Raw genomic sequence first — 17,362 nt, 5'->3', positions numbered from 1 at the left:
AAAAAAAAAAAAATTGAATCTACCCTGCAAACTCCCTTTCCTGCTGTGCCACATTCTTAAGCCGGTACTGTCCAGCATTACCATGTCCCGGTGGGCTCTTATTATTTTCTCCCAGCTATTTGCAACATCTCACTCACATGTAACTCTACACCTACATGTAACACACCCCTACAACCATTCATCTAATGCCTAGAACCCAATAAGTAATGCATGACTCTTAAGCATTAATATCCAATCAGGTTTATATAATAATAAGATCACAATTTACAAGATGCCAATACAATAATTTCAGAACCAAATAATAAAGACAATATTTTAACCCAATTAATCTATTTTGTAAAATCCTTTCCTTGGTTGCATAGCCTCTCGGGGTCTGACTCCTCATCATCCTCTGACTCCATGATGATGAAACTCCCTTTCCTCCTGCTTTCTGACCTTTCTCCTCCTCCAACTTTAGCTCCACCTCTCTATTCCTATCCAATCATAGGCCTGTCCCTGTCCTAATGTGATTGGATAGAGAAAATGCTGCAACAGATCATAGACAACTTTCCAGTGGCTACACCCTTGAAGGAAAAGTGGCCCCCACCCCCAGCAGCTATTAACTGTCACTGCTCCTCTGTTATGGCTAGGGTCTCATGTGTTTTGCATACATGTGTACCTCATGTTTGCTTAGAGGTCAGAAGAGGGCACTTGACCTGTTGGACCTGGAGTTAAGATAGTTGTGAACTGCCATGTAGATGCTGGGAAACAAACCTGGGTCCTTAGCAAGAGAAACAGGTGAGCCATTTTTCTAGCCCCTATTCCCAGCACTTTGACCAGTTATGAGTCTCTGTATTAACCACTGCCCACTGCAAAAAGAATATTCTAGTACTAAGGTTGAGAACAGTACTAGCATGTAGGTATAAACACAAAAGCTTAGAGGAAAACATTTAGCAAGACAATAGTTGCCGGGCTTTCTGCAGGCAGAACCAGACGAGAGAAGAGAGAGAGAGAGAGAGAGAGAGAGAGAGAGAGAGAGAGAGAGAGAGAGAGAGAGAGAGAGAGAGAGAAGAGAGAGAGAGAGAGAGAAGGAGGGAGAGAGAGAACCCAGTCCAGCCGAGCCTATCAGTGCTGAGCGTGATGGTGAGTGTCGCAGCTCTGGATCTCCTGCCATCCGGAGAGATCTCCTGCCGTCTGGAGAATAGCCACACCTGGAAAAGCAGGAACTTGTTTTAGTGTATCGATCTTTTCTTTATAAAGGGCTGAGAGAGGAGGCAGAGTTTTCTGCTGAGGTCAGATGACAAAGGAGGAGGGGAAAGTTGATGAAGGGTATGGGGTGACTGATAGAGCCAACAAAGTTACTCTATGTCAGTAGTAGCTAGGCAAAGGCAGGCTTAAGCAGGTCCTGCTGAGTCACTCCAGTATGGAAGTGACTGAGACAGTTTTGAAAACTCAAGCCAGGCTCAGGTTTGTCCTCAAGGCCCAAACCAGGGCCAAATAGGGCCCAATAGTTGTAGGTGTTCCCAGCCAGGGCCTGTGATCTTCCTAGCCATGGACATTTGACCAGGTTTATAATCTAGGCATGACTTCCTTCCTGTGGAGTGGGTCTCATCCAAGCAGAAAGTGACTGGTTATCCTATAATGGTCATGCCACTACTGCACCCATGGACACATCCTGCCTGGTAGGTTAATGTAAAAGTAAGTTTTATTGGCCAGATGTAATTGTTGTCTCAGAGGGTTACTACTGAATAAGCTCACCCTTTCTAGCTCTTTCTGAACCCTGGCTGGTTGGTTCAACTCAGCTGTTCTGGCCCAAACTCCTCTCTCTCCAAGCTGTCTGATTCAAACTGGCTTCTCTCAGCTTCTCACTGAATTTCTCTGCTTGGAAAAACTGCCTTTGAATTCCATGAACTGAACTGCACTGAGCTGACCTCAACTGAACTCTACTGCACATTGCCTGAACTCCACTGAAGTCCACTCGTGGAACTTCCCTCCCTTCCTGACTCACTCTGTACTGCTCTTAAGTAGCCTCTCTTTCATTCAGTCAAAACTTTCTCTGATTGCTCACTTTGCCTGCCTTTCAATTAGTCGTCACTTTCAAACATGGCTACTTCCTTCTACAAACTAACTTTAACTTCATTGGTTGGGATTAAAGGTGTGTACTTAAGGGTGTGTCTGTATTCTAACTGGAGGGGTTAAAGGTGTGTCATTCTAGCCAAGTCACAGATTTAGGTCATTGAATGTGATCCCTTGCCAGAGTGGCCATGTTGCTGGATTAGAGTTACTCTACAGGTTGGTACTGTAGCATTCAGAGATCCTCGCTTGGTAAGAACATGGTTGGTTCTTCACAAGCAGCCTCTGGCACTATGCAGGCTTGTCAGTCAGGAGAATTCCAGGTTTATCTTTTTTTGTCCTGAAACCAATATATGGTGCCACTAGCAACAGGGTCTTACCATCAAGTTTTAGTTGGTGGGCAGTCAAGAGTAATGGCAATTGTATTATTTCAGGGGCCCTTTGGCCTTCCTGGGCCCCATATGGGCTTCCAGCTCATAGGGGGGACCCCACAACTGGCACTGGAATTTTCATTTAACAGCATGTGGCTTCTGGGGTAGCATGATCCATCCATGCAAGAGAGTTCTATTTAAAAGTCTTTAAAAAATTAAAATTACCTTACAAAGTAGTGGATTTTCATAGGCTTTTCATAACCTCCTCCCCAGCAGATCTATTTTAAAATATATTTTGAGTATAAACTTACATGTGTAACTTCAAATAAAGATTATAATCTTTTATGTGAGTGTATTTCCTAAGATCGACATGTTTCTCTTTATTTCTGACGTATCCATTACGTAATAGAAGGGGTGGTATAAATACAGGTAGGTCAGCACTAAGTTGTCGTAAACCTTGCCCACACTGGAACACTGTGTACTGAAAGACCCCTGTGGGGAGACCCCCACTCAAATCTCAGGAGGACATGCACCCAAGGAATCACGAGAGACCATCTTGATGTAAATCACATGAGGCAGTTTATTCGGAGCTCTCCGGGCCAACCCCCAATCTCACGCAGGAGACAAGGAATCGACCACGAGGCTCAGGGGTTAGGGGTTTATATAGAGAAAAGGTCTGGGGGAAACAAAGGAATCAGTGTGGCCATACATGATTAGCTAGTTTAAATATTAACTATATTACATGCAGAACAGAGTGGAAAATTCCTAAGGTTGTTGTTAATCTGAGTCAATAGAGCATCTGACCTTAAACCATATCTAAGAGGACCAGATGGCCCACTACTCAGTGTCTGCCGAGACATATCCTTACATGTTTTCTCTTCTATATCTTTTTGGCCTGTTAGTTCCCAGAATGTCTTAACAGCTTGCTTATTTTTGCCCAGGCTTATTTGGACATATTTGACCTTGGTCCACTGTGTTTTTCTTCAAACCTGCAATTTTCTCATTAGCCAGCACAAGTCTCAAATTTAACTCTTTCAGTATCTTTCAAGCATCATGTTAAACCACCAATCACCTCTGGGGCCAAGTGTCATTAGCCATATTTTACAAAAGAACATGAAGGCTGAGCCTCTTCCTATTAGAATCCTCCAGATCAGAGCAAGTAGAGGTAAGGTAGATTCACATTTAGGTCTGTGTGTAGCTTCAAAGCCAGTGCTTCCTTCACTAAGCTGGTCTGCAGTTATACTGAGTTTCCCTGTGTGACCTGACCTAAGGTGGTTATTGAATCCTCTCATTTACTGTTCACTACAATCTGGCCTCAGCCCTTACCAGCTGAGAAACTTCTGTAACACTAATGACATCTCTTTATATGGTTGCTTTATTATACAGTGGGTGCTTTTTAACCCTTTAATTCATGTGGTCATTTATGTATCAGCATTTGGAGTGATTTCCACATGCCAAGCAGTACTACTTGGTGCTGGGGTACCCAGGGAACAAGTTATGTGATTTCTGACTTCATGATATTATTCTCTAGGAGAGATGATTCCAAATACGGACACAAGCAACCTCCTGTGGGTCAGCAAACAAGGACGAGGAAGCTTAGACCCGATCTGTAGCCAGCCTGCTGCACTCCAGCAAAGCGTTGAGTAGGAGGCATTCACCTCCAAGGTGAAATGCAGCCTTGGTTAGGATTTCTAGTGCTTTCATGAAATGCCGTGACAAAAGCAACTCAGAAAGGAAAAGGATTATTTGGCTTATACTTCCATATTGCTGTTCATCATCAAAGGAAATCAGCCAGGACAGGAACACAAACAGGCCAGGCACCTGGAGGCAGGAGAGAGTGCTGCTTACTAGCTTGCTCAGTCTTCTTTCTTATAGAACCCAGGACTGCCAGCTCAGGGATGGCACCACCCACAGCAGGCTGGATTCCCCTCCATCAGTGCCAAATAAGAAAATGCCTTACAGACCTGCCTGTAACTTAACCTTACAGAACCATTTTTTAAAATCGAAGTTCCCTCCTCTCTGATGACTTTAGGTTGTATCATGTTGACATGAAACTATCCAGCATACAGACTTTGCCTACTTCTTCTCACTGGAGCATCATCTCACTGCCTAGTTCCCAGGCTAATGACTTTCTAGTTCTTACAAAGCCAGTCAACTGTATATGTTGGAGTAGTACTCTGGCTGGTTTTTATGTCAACTTCACACATGCTAGTCATTTGAGAGGAAGGAACCACAATTGAGAAAATGTCTCTATAACTTCTGGCTGTAGCAATGGAAATTCTAAGTTGGTACCAGGAGTGGGGTATTGCTGTGCTCAGTCTATTTTTCTTTTTTTCTGTAGAAATGTAGATTTTAGGAATTGGATAAGAGAGCTGGTGATAATGTAGTAGAACATGTTCTACTACATTATCATGGGCCATGTTCCAGCTCCAGCAAGCAGCAGAACTAGGCAACTTCTGCCATGTGGCTTTGGCTTTAGAGTCAAGAATAGAAGGGACTACTGAGACAACTGGTTAGCTGGAGCTAAGAAATTAGCAGTGATTAAGAAGAGGCCAGCATCACTGAGGTGAAATCCTCTGGGATGTGTTTTGTAAGAGCACAAAGAAGCTGTTTTCCAGAGGTAGCCAAGGTTATACTTCATGCTGCAGCTGGACTTGTTAATGTGTAAGAATTGCTCAGGTGGTACTGGTTTTGAAGGCATGAAGGGGTCAATGAGAGCAGCTGAAGCAGAATTGTGAGGGGCTTGGGAAGGTCACAGGTGAAGGTACAGCCTCAGTTGCAGTTGATAGCCCAGGACTGAAGGGGTCATGCAAAGGAATTGAGGCTTGGCACCATGAAGGGAGCCTATGAGAGGCTATTGGTGAAGCCTGGTTGCAGTGGAGACCCCAGCATATTGGAGACGCCAGTACCATGGGATGACCACCAATAACAGCAGCAACAGAGGAGTCAACCAGAGTATACAGAGGGCAGAGCTGGAAAAGTGACCCAAGCCCTTTGGAGGAGCTAGTCATGGGATACCTGCCAAGGAAATCTACTAACAGGGAGTGGAACCAGTAGCCTAGAAGAAAGTTTGTTGCTGTCAACAAGAATGAAAGATCTGAATAGTGCTTTGACATCAGACATGGAAAGGCAGACTTTGGTGTTTGCCCAGTTATTTTTTGGTCTGGTCTGGTCCCATATTTCTTCACTATGTTGTTTTGGAGTGGTGATGTATATTCTATCATGTTTGAGGTGTGTGATCTGCTTTTTGACTCTGACTTTATAGGGGATTGTAGTTAAGTGACTGAATCTCAGAAAGGACTGAGCTTTGGGCTTTTAGCATTGTTGAGACTGCTATAGACTATGGGGACTTTTGAAGTTGGATTAAATGTATTTTGCATTGTGCTGTGTTTAGCTATGGCCCCCCAAAGACTCGTATGTTTGAATAAGCCTATGGGGGCCAGGGAGTGGAATGTGGTTTGAATATACTTGGTCCAGGGAGTGGCACTATTAAGAAGAGTTATGGTTGGAGTGTCACTGTGCGGTCACCTTTGGGACCCTCCTCCTAGCCACTTGGGAGCCAGTCTTTTCCCACTTGCCTTCAGAATAAGATGTAGAACTTTTAGCTCCTCCAGCACCATCCATGCTTCTTGCCCTGATGATAACATACTGAACCTCTCAATCTCTAAGTCAGCACCAATTAAATGGAGTCCTTTATAAGAGTTGCTTTGGTCATCGTGTCTCCTCACAGCAATGGAAACCCCAAGACAATAACTCAATGAATTAAGGGAATGCTTAATGAAATTACTTTTGAACTAGTTCTTTGTGTATGAATGTGGTGCCAATGTGTGTGTACACACATGCAGAGGCCAAAGCAGGATGTCTGGTGTTTTCCTTATTAATTTCTCCTTTATTACCCGGAGACAGAGTCTCTCAACCAACTGGAAGCTTGCCATTTCTGCTAGGCTGGTTAACTATGGAGCTCATGGGATCTGAATTTCTACCTCTCAATGCACAGCCTTGCCTGGCCTTTTTAAAATTTAATGTAGGTGTTGGGGATATGAAATTAGTCTTCATGCTTATAGCACAGACACTTTTACCCACTGGACAATTTTCCTGCCCTAGTTCTTTTTGAGATAAATGAACACGTGATAAAAAATAAAATTTCTTCAGTACTTGTAAAAATGGATGTGTGACCCGAGGAAAAACAAAACTATTAACAGCTGACTTATGATACAAAATGATTACTGTTGAAATACTTGGAGCTATTATGTTACATGTGAGAGTTCTGACAATACATACAGACCCGGCATCCTACCAATAAATGATCCCAGAAAGTGACTGACTATGCTTTAAACAGAGTTCTGAAAAATATGATTTGTAACTCTTTGATTCCATAATTGTTATGGCATCTCCAGAAAATTAATCTTTCTATGATTTATAAGTACATATTTAAATTCTAGCAGTGGTTTGGCATGGTGGTACATACCTTTAATCCTAGCACTGGGGAGGCAGAGGCTGCCTGGTCCACAGAGTGAGTTCCAGGGCAGCCAGTGTTACACAGAGAAACCCTGTCTGAATAAAAATAAAATCCCGGGCAGTGGGAGACTCTTACATGGTGATTACCAGCTAGCAATCTATGAGCCTTTTCTACGGGAAAATAATTGGCATTTAAGCTTTTAAAAAGAAGTAATGCTGCTCTGCTTCCCTCTGCAGTCAGTCTAGAAGTCTGACTGTATGGAAGTGAAACTCCACCTACCGGTAGCCAACCTGATCTAAAAGGTGAATGCTAAATTTTCTCTAGAATATTCGGCTATCTTTAAAAAAGCTAATCCCAAAGTTTTGGTAAAGGAATGGAAGTCATGTTGTAAGGATTAGCCAACTTTACTCTTCTCCAAGGTAGCTAGCTTACCCCACGTAGCCCAAGCTGAACTAGAATTTGTAGGTGTCCTGCCTCAGCCTCCCAGAGGGCTGGGACTGCAGGTAGAAGCCAGCATACCTGCTGTTGGTGTCTATTTTGATAGGATCCTTTGTAGCCCAGCTGGCCTCAGATCTACTATGTAAGTGAGGATGACCTTGAACTCCTGGCCTTCCCTCCTCCACATCCTAAGTGCATACTTACTGTGCTGTGTTGTGTGGTGCTGAGGATGGAACCCGGGGCTTCCTCCATGCTAAGCAAGTTCTCTACCAACTGAGCTACACCTCTAGGCCCTGAATTGGAAAGTCTAGGGTTAGATGGAACCCATGTTGCTTATAGAACCGATGAAGAGAATTCTACTTCTGACAAGATAAAAGTCACAGCACTGTATTTTATATTTTATTCAATTTTTAATTTGGTTTCCATTATTAACTCTCAAAACAAAAGGATTTCCAGTTTAAAAAACAATGCACGGACCACATAATTATTTTTTCATTTTATACAGTTATACAAATATCCTAAATACACATTTGTGTTCAAGGGATGGCAAATAAGATTAACTGTACAGTACATAAGGAAAGAAAATATTTTAAGCATATTTAGAAGCAATAGAAATGTCTATACAAAACAAGCAAAATGGAGTAAATTTTTTTTAATTTTATTTTTAAAGTATTGCAACAGGCCCACAGGTTTGTAACAAAAATGTCTTTGCACAGTTCCTCACAATGCCCCATTAGTAGCTAAAGCAAGACAGTGGTCTTTAGAAAAGAATGTTTCAAAAATGCTACACATGGTACTATTTGCACAGTTTGATCAAAGTAACAAATCTACCTTTGAGTCAAGCAAAACCTAGAGGAGATATACCAACAACGTGAAAATCATTGTATAAAATTCATTGCACATTATTTTACTCAGTTGTTTGAAAAGTAAAAAAGTGTATTTACAAAATATTTTGCAGTCAAAATTATAAAGTGAGTGGATATCTCTAAGCAACACGTGTTGATGCGGACAGTTTAAGGAATACACACGAATGACTTTCTTTAGGAGGTTTTCAGGGTTCCTTCCACAGGGAAGGAAACGTGATCTGTTCAAATGGATTTACAAGATGGAACATAAACTGGAGCAAATCCAACACCTGTATTATTATAAAACAATGTCCAAAGGTGAAATAATGAGGAATTTGTACATTGTAAGAAGTGAACTATCCAGAGAGCAACATGTATCCTTTTTAATTGGTTAGCAGGAGTCGGCATAGTCTCGGATGGCAGACAGACCGTGAACAACAACGTTGACTTGATGGAGGTTGACAAAGCACCGTGCAGAGGAGTTGGGTGGTAAACACTGAACACATAGCACCTGGAGTTCTGTGACACTGCCAACTTAAAACTGGTCCAGTAACTGCCGTAGGTATGGTGCCTTGGATAATTCTCTGTTTACTCGTGAGAGTTTGAAAAGTACTGGACAGTTGAGAGAAACACATGGGATATGTCGGTCGAAAGAACCCGTACAGTTCCTGCATATCTGAAAATGGAAGAAAACAGAATAGAAATGTTTCTATGTGTGTGTATATGTGTACACATACACATAAATATATGCGTGCACACACAGACACACAGACACACACACACACACACACACACGTAAATAACAATTTTTTGAATCTTTCCTTTCTGCTACCTCAGTTAACTGGCAACCTTAACTCAGTACAGAAAATTCCATCTGTTTAATATCTCAGAAGCCTAGATTTCATGGAAAGTACAAAATGGTCTCAAGATTCATTTCATTTCTTGGTTCACTTTCATTTACAATACTACCTTGTTACATTGAAAGGCACAGGCAGGCTACCTGTGCTCGCCCAGGCTACTGAACCAGAACCCAGCACCTGGAAGAGCCCTGTCTCAGCTCTAGTCCTAAAAGACTGACCTAAGCCACCGAGACTTGCACACACTGCTGGCCAAGTCACATCTGAGGATTATGATTTGAACACACGAGTAACCTAAGCAGTAACCAACACTGTGAGTATATAAAACTAAGGTGCTTCTGTATAGCAAAGAATGGTGGGATGGGAGAAAATGTTAGGAAACTATTCATGTGATAAGAAATACCTACAAGGAACACAAACTCAATGGCAAACCCTACAAATATGAAAAAGCAGTTAAAATCACTAACAAGCAGGATGATAAGACCACAGTGGAGATCTGAGGGTGTTGGCACATTCTTATAATTCTTCACTCTGGAGAATCCTGAGTTCCAGCTAGTCAGGGCTATAACATTATCTCTCAAAAAACCCAAACCAACAAACAAATCTACAATGAGATATCAGTTAATCTCAATTAGAATAGATAATTTTAAAAAAGATATTAACGAATCAGAATGGGGACATTAACATTTAGAAATAGAACTATCATGAGCAAGTATTTCTACTACTGAGTATACATCTAAACGAATGAAACCACTATATCAACGACACATTCAAGTCCTGTGTAAATTGTAGGTTCTATTTTCAACCATCAAAATATGGCATCACCTGAGATATGTAGCAACAGATGAATAGGAAAAATAAGACATACCTACAATATTGTTCAGCCATAAAGGAAAGGCATCATTTGTAGCAACAAGGAAGCAACCAAGTGAAATAAACCAGATATACAAGAAAAAACTGCCACATTTTCATATAGAGAAATTAAAATTGGTCACATCTCATAGAAATAATGAGTGTAATTACTAGAGGGCTAGGAGAGAAGAAATAAACAAAGGCTGCATAACAGGTAACAAAATGCACTGAGACTGGAAGAATAAGTTCTAGTCTTGAACACAGCATGGTGATAGCAATCTACAGTAATTGTCCCAAAGGAGGTAGAAGAGAGGCCTTTGCTTAAGGGCCATGGGTTTAATCCCCAGTGCTGCATATATATATAAACTGAATGCAGATACCTATAACCCTAGCATGCAGGAGCTAGAGGCAGGAAGATCAGCACAAGTTTAAAGTCATCCTCGGCCAGACAGCAAGTCTGAAAACAGCTCTGGATATAAGACCCATCGTCCAAAAAAAGGAGAGGAGAAGATATTACTAATAGAAAGGAATGCCAATTAATCTGATCCAATCATTGCACACTGGCCACACACTCAGCTGTCACATTCTAATACATAAACATGTATACAGTGTTAATAAGGAAAAATGTAATGGGAAAAGGGGCTGAGTCCCAGGGGCATTGGTAGCTTTGACCACACGGTTCTGGCTTTAGAGTCAAGGATGCAAGAAAGACATTGCTGAATCTTCCTCAAGTGGCTGAGGAAAGCCATCAAGGCCAGGGGAACATCACGGGGGTCCCTGTCTGGAGGTTCAGAGAGACCATCTCATGATGCTGTGAATGTGAAACCTGGACTGCCTTGGAGACCCCAGGATGTTGGAGATGCCAGAGCCATGGGATACCTGCCAAGGAGAGCTGCCAACAGGGTGTGCGACCAGCTCAAGAGACAGACGCATGTTGCAGTCAACAAAGCTGACGTTAGCTAGAAATCTGAAGAGTGCGCAGCAGACATTGGAGACACAGAGTTTGGAGCTTGCCCTGCTGGGTTTTAGTCTTGCGTTGGTCCTGTATTTCCTCACTATGTTTTTCTTTCCTTCGTTTGGACCGATAATATATATTCTATGTCATTATATATTGAAAGTATGTCATCTGTATACGGGGCATTGCAGTTAAGAGACTGCCATAAATCTCAGAAGAGACTGAATTTTCTACTTTTAAACAGTGTTGTGACTCTGATAGACTTATGGGGACTTTAGAAGTAGGACTGAATGCATGGAATGTGGTAGTTTGAATGAGAACAACTCCCAAAGGACCATAGATTTGAATGGTTGACACTCTGTATATAAGGTGCATAAGGTTTGGTCTTTTTGCAAAAGTGTAAAACTGCACGCTAGGGCTCGGTCACATGCTTTCTTTTTTAAGAGTTGCTTTGGTCATGGTGTCTCTTCACAGCAATAACTAAGACAGTACTTAAGAATAATTTAATCACAGAACACATTTCTGGCAAAGGAGAAACATTATGATGCCTTACACAATCAGGTATAAATGATGTTTAGTTTCAAGTCATAAATGTAGTTAAAATGATTACTAAGTGTGAAAAACTAGTTTAAACCAACACTAGTGAGGACTCTTCAGAGTGAAGGAAATACAGAACAACTGTGTGGTTAGAAAAGGGGCCAAAGTTGCCAGCATTCAGTCTTAGCTACTTTGGAGGCTCAGGTAGGAAGACGGCCTGAGTTAACCAGTTCTTAGGCCAGCCAGCCTAGACTGCATTTCAGAATCAAGTGAGACAGCACTAGACAGTGTTTGAGGAGATGAACAAGCTCTAGTTCATTTGTGCAAGGGGTTCTGGTTTAAACATGGCTCACAGGCACTGAACTTTTGATTTGTAAAATGCCTCCCGTCAACTGTCAACTGAAGGACACATTTTCCTAAGCATTGTATCTAATGTCACATTATTGCCACAAGCAAATTGCTTAGAAGCATGTATTCTACAAGGGCAGTGTACTGCTCTAGGACGCACTACCTGCCCCTCAAGGCCACTACCTCAGACAGAAAACACTCAGTCTAGTCATCTACAGTCCCACTAAGAAGCATGAAATTCTATTTTTCCTAGGGATGTCTGATTTCTTACACTCCTAGATTCCTTCTCTCTCTTCTTGACTACCTTATATAAGGTGGCCCTTGGCCCCTCACATCAACCCTTTCTTGAACCCATTACTAAGCCATCTCAGAAACTTTAACAGGCGCTCCTCCAGACTCCAGCTAAATAAGGAACCCCTTCTACTCTTGACTTTAAAGTGAGAGCCAGATGGCTGAAGCTGCGAAGTTCTGCTGCCTGCTGGGGCTGAAACATGGCCCCTTTGTTCTATTACATCCTTCACTGCCTAAGTTTGGCTGTCCTGGGACTTGCTCTATAGACTGACCTTGAACTCAGAGATCTGCATGGCCCTGTCTCCTGAATGCTGGGATTAAAGGCAGGCACCACCACCTAAGCCTTTTCCTTTTCATAAGTTCTGGATTGTAATTTATTCCAGATACAGGCAAGTTGACCAAAACTAAGAGTAGCCATCACAATCCATCTCTTGTCGATCTGACATGATCATACCTCTCTATGTCCAAACAAAAACAATAATCAGGTCATAATAGCACCTAACATGATATAACCATCCATTTTTCAACTTTATAAATATAAACAATAACCTTTAGTTGGGTGGGATCTTGTCTCAATGTCACCACTCCCTTAATTACAATTAATATCCTTGAATGCAGATTTAGCTCTTTTCCACTTCCTGGTGCCCCTTTAATCCTTGAACCATGCACTTTGCATTTTCCCTTTCTAAGATTGCTACTAAGATTCTTCTCCTCTGAAACCTCTTGAGCCAGGCCCTACAGATCAGATCGTCCTCAGCACCACTGTCTTCTATGCTCCTACAAGAATGGCCCACTAAACACCATTTTAAAGCATTCCACTGCTTTCCAACATCTGAAAATCCATATTCCTACAAACAAAAACATGGGTCAGGCCTATCACAGCAATACTCCAGTCCCTGGTACCAAGAAGCAGTGATATTTTTAGAAAGCACAGATGCTCAATGGCAACTGTAAATATGTTTTAATAAAGTGAGATAAAGCCTGGCTATTAGGGTGAAAGATCTGATGCAGATATCAGATGTAGTATTCCTTGGCTGTCTATTGACAGGCCTACTTCTGGGAACAAAGCTGGAATGCTTTTGCTGGGGAAAGCCTTCCCCTCCGGGCAGAACTTTAACACTTGTAATGGGGGAAACCTCCCCTCCTGGAGTGGAACTGTTATATTTGCACTGAAGAAACCTTCCCTTGCAGAGCTGTAACACATTATTTTTAAATGAAAGATACTGGGTAGATGGCCATTGTAATCTAGGTTTAATAAGCAATATTCTATCCTTTTATTATATTTTATTTTAGAAAACAAAAAACTAAATTGTAAAATGACTTAAGCCATTTTTACTTTTAAATTGCAGTGTTAATTAAAAATATTAATATTTATGTGTATGTGCCTGAATGTATAACATTTGTGAAGGTCCCCATAGAGGCCAGAAGGCATCAGATCCCTGAAACAGGAGTTCCAACAGTTGCTAACTGTCTGTAATGTGGGTGCTAGGAACTGCAAGAGCAATAGGCACTTGGAATCACTGAGCCATTTCTCTACCCCCAACTGTATTAGGAGTCTATGTGGTTAGAATGCTCACTTCACTTTTCATACTGGATCCACATCTCATTCTACCCTGAAGAGTCAGACCGTTGGCTGTTTGGATCTACTGATCAAGGCTGTACCTTTACAAGCTGCTCCTGTTTACGCTCCAGTTCTCGAATTTCTTGGTTGAGGATGACTGCTACATGCTGAGGTTGGCTCCGACATTTACTACAGACACCATGTTGAGTCAGGTCATCACACACAGGACAGTGCAAAGTAGTGAAATACTGAGAGATAGTGCCTTTCCGCCCTTCAAGCTCACTTCTGGAGGAGCTGGCAGCTTTCTGGATCTATAAATACATCAATTCAGAAATAAGTCAGGGTGATCGTCACAGCAGAGCTAAGTATTCACCTAACACAGTTTGTGCTTTCTTTCCTTTAACAAATGTTGAAAAACCATTTTAGATATGGAGTATACAGAAGTGACCAATGTCTTTATGGACCAAAGTCTTTTTAAGACTTATATGGACCTTAACATTTTAAAAAGGTTTTATTTAGTTTATATGTATGAATGTTTTGCCTGCCTGCATATGTGTGTAATATATATACATGCCTGCTGGATGTCCTGGAACTGGGGCTACAGGTGGCTGTGAATCCCCATATGGTGCTAGACATTGAACCTGGGTCCTCTGTGTGAGTGAAAAGTACTCCCAAGCACTGGGCTGTGTCCAGCCCCCGGGTTCACACATCACTATCATCAATGTCTTGTTAGTCAGGAGAGTGTGGAAGTTCCAATGAAGTAAACACAAGGCATTTCAAAGTTAATTGGATACATATAACCCAGGAATTCTTTAGTTGGCATTAATATTTGTTTCAGAGATCTGCTACTCTTTTCACATTGAAATAATATTCTATTCTTGGAGTCTTATAAAACCACTTTGTATAAATAGGGAGTAAAGTATTTTAGAAATGTCACTGACTTAGAATTTTTGCTGAATTCATAAATTTTTTATAATTTATGCAATTATAAAAAAAATCTGAATTCCTGGCTTCTAGCCAGGATATAGCATTTTATAATAGCCACAAAAATACTCTGAGGTAGTTTTAACCTTAGTGTCCCAGCTTATGTTTCCCCTTCTTCTTAAAAATGCAATTTGAGGGGCTGGAGAGATGGCTCAGTGGTTAAGAGCACTGACTGTCCTTCCAAAGGTCCCGAGTTCAATTCCCAGCAACCAAATGGTGACTCACAACCATCTGTAATGAGATCTGATGGTCTCTTCTAGGGTTTCTGAAGACAGCTACAGTGTGCTTACATATAATAAATAAATAAATCTTTAAAATAAAAAAAATGCAATTTGATTAAAAAAGAAACAAGTTTTCTTTATTAGTTTGGCTGAATACCATGAGTTAATGACAAATGACTGAGCACATTTGAAGTAAATTCTCACAAGTGTGCCCCAGATGCCTCAACTCATACATCACCTTCTCAGGCAGCTAAACTAAGCAAGAAGAGTTCAAGCAAAGCCCTGTTCTAAGCTTCCACACTGGCATTTTACTCAAGTAAACTGGCATTTGGAGATCATCAGTTCTTTCATCTGGTTTTTGCAGGATTATGTCTAGATACTATATCCCATGTGTTCTTTTCCTCGAGACAGGATCTTGCTATGTAGCCAGGTTGACCTTAAGTTCACCATTTTCCTGCTCCAGTTTCCAAAGTTCTGGAAATATAGGTGTACGCCACCACCTGGCTTATATCCCATGCATTTTATGTGTGCCGTGTGTAGCATGTGGAGCTCACAGCTCGATTTCAGGTGCTGACTTCCACTATCTTCACTCTCCCCACCCTTTGAGACAGGGTCTCTTACTAAATTTGGAGCTAGATTGGCTGACTATCTAGCCTTTGGAACTCTCTTACCTTACCCCTGCCTCTCAGTGCCAGAGTTAGGGCATACACTGTCTACCAACCATTTTATGTGGGTACTAGGGGTCTGAACTCAAGTCATCCTGTTAGTGGCAGCAACCACTTTGCTTACTAAGTCATATCCCCAGCCCCCCCCCCAATGTATTTCTCTCTTTTATAAAAAGATTTATTATTTATGTATATGAGTGCACTATAGCTGTCTTTAGACATATCAGAAGAGGGCACTGGATCTAATTACAGATTGTTGTGAGCCACCGTGTGGTTGCTGAGGATTGAACTCAGAACCTCTGGAAGAGCAGTCAGTGCTCTTAACTGCTAAGCCATCTCTCCAGCCCTCCTATGCATTTCTTAAGTATTTACTTTAAAGGGCTGGGGAGATGGCTCAGCAGCTAAGAGCATTTGCTGCTCTTTCAGAGGACCCCAGTTCAGTTCCCAGTACAAACATGACAGCCCACAATCATCTGTAACTCCAGTTTCAGGATATCTGATGCCTTCTCCTGACCTCTACTGGTATCAGACACATGCATGTGCATATATATCCACATAAACAAAAATACTCATAAAATCTTAAAAAAAAATTCTACCCATTTTGAAGTAATTTTGTATTCATTTATTTTCTACTAGCTGATTTATTGAGTTATTTTGTAGCCAATCAGCACTGAAACTCTTGGGAATTCATTTGAATGTTTCTATAGTTTGGGAACTTGCTAGAAGCTGAGAAGGTGCACATAGATTTTAAAATCTCTCCTTCAGGCAGCCTGGAGAGCATGACATCTTTGTAAGTTTGGATAATGGAGGATGATTTCTCGCAGCACATAAAGAACATCTAGTCATATTGAAATCTGAAGTGAAATATTTATAGGACATGTGTTATTTAGTAAACTTACCCTTGGTAATTCTTGATACCAGCTGAAGACATCAATACCAATAAGAGAGAAGATTCGTGCCAGGGGTGGAAGAATCTGTTTGGTGATATAGTAAGTGGCATTCAGTCTCAGAGTGGGATCTTGTAAGACTTCTGCCGGGCGCCTTATCAACTGGATAAGGGGTAGTCCAGGGGTCCCATAAATAATGACATATGGCACTCGTTCTCCAACTCGAGGCTCAGAGCGCCGATCATAAGCAAGCATTTTCCTGTTCAAATCCAAATGAAGTACACAGACTGTCAGAGAAGGCACCTTGCCAGTACACTATTTAGAATCAAGCCTGAAACCAAGAGCAGTCTACAGGGCTACCTTCAAATTAGTTTGTTGATTTTTTTGATAATTATACACTTTGCTCAGCTGATACCAAGTAGACAGCGCTCTAAGAGTTCCAGACTTACTCTCTATAGCACTGTTATCTGCATTAGGTATGAGTTCTTAGTGTTGCTATACATCTAACAGTGAAAGAAGAGAGAAATTTAACTACCAATCTGACTGCAGAATGACATGTAAATGCTTTGGCAGTTCACACTTAAGGACTGTCAGTCATTCTGCTATGGAAGAAACAAAGGTGATCATACATATCAGCTTGATTGCATTTAGATTCCTAAGAAAAGCTCAGAAGGAGAAATCTTACAAAGCACAGGGGGACATTTGAATTTTCACGAGGTTAATATGGGGAAGTAAAGAAACCACTGTAGTTGTAATTAGCTGTCTTTTCTCCTACTGTGCTGCTGACGACCTCTGCACGGTGCTGGCTGTGCACTGGGGACCAAGCTGTGGCATGCATCACTACCTTGTCAGTTCCAGGGCTGGGACACAGGCTCCAGGCCTGTAGGAAAAGCTTCCTCTGTACTCTTTGGCAAAGATGAAGTCTTGTATGCTGGCCTTCCCCTCCACCAGCTTCATGCACTGCCGCTGCACATACTGCTTAATTAGACTAATGTCTCTCGTTTCAAACAGCAGCTTTAGAGAACGCTCAAGTATCTTA

At 41.6% G+C, this 17,362-nt stretch overlaps 1 protein-coding gene across 5 annotated transcripts in view; it reads right to left on the bottom strand.

Annotated features, from left to right (window-relative positions):
- Positions 1-7,706: 7,706 nt before the first annotated feature.
- Positions 7,707-17,362, bottom strand: part of Rev3l (REV3 like, DNA directed polymerase zeta catalytic subunit) — a 147,230-nt gene continuing 137,574 nt past the window's right edge. For 4 of the 5 annotated variants that reach the window (XM_031347765.1, XM_031347768.1, XM_031347764.1 and 1 more), the window contains 4 exons: positions 17,168-17,358; positions 16,336-16,582; positions 13,668-13,877; positions 7,707-8,841 (listed from right to left, as the gene is read on the bottom strand). In XM_031347765.1, the coding sequence (XP_031203625.1) occupies positions 8,701-8,841; positions 13,668-13,877; positions 16,336-16,582; positions 17,168-17,358 (789 nt within the window). In that variant the 3' untranslated portion in view covers positions 7,707-8,700. Of the gene's footprint in view, positions 8,842-13,667; positions 13,878-16,335; positions 16,583-17,167; positions 17,359-17,362 lie in introns of those variants that run through there. The other variant, XM_031347769.1, reaches the window with a different exon arrangement.

The sequence above is a fragment of the Mastomys coucha genome, unplaced genomic scaffold (assembly GCF_008632895.1).
Source record: "Mastomys coucha isolate ucsf_1 unplaced genomic scaffold, UCSF_Mcou_1 pScaffold3, whole genome shotgun sequence".
NCBI classification, from domain to species: domain Eukaryota; kingdom Metazoa; phylum Chordata; class Mammalia; order Rodentia; family Muridae; genus Mastomys; species Mastomys coucha.
Note: the sequence above shows the minus strand (reverse complement) of the source record. Positions and strands in the feature narration are given on the sequence as shown.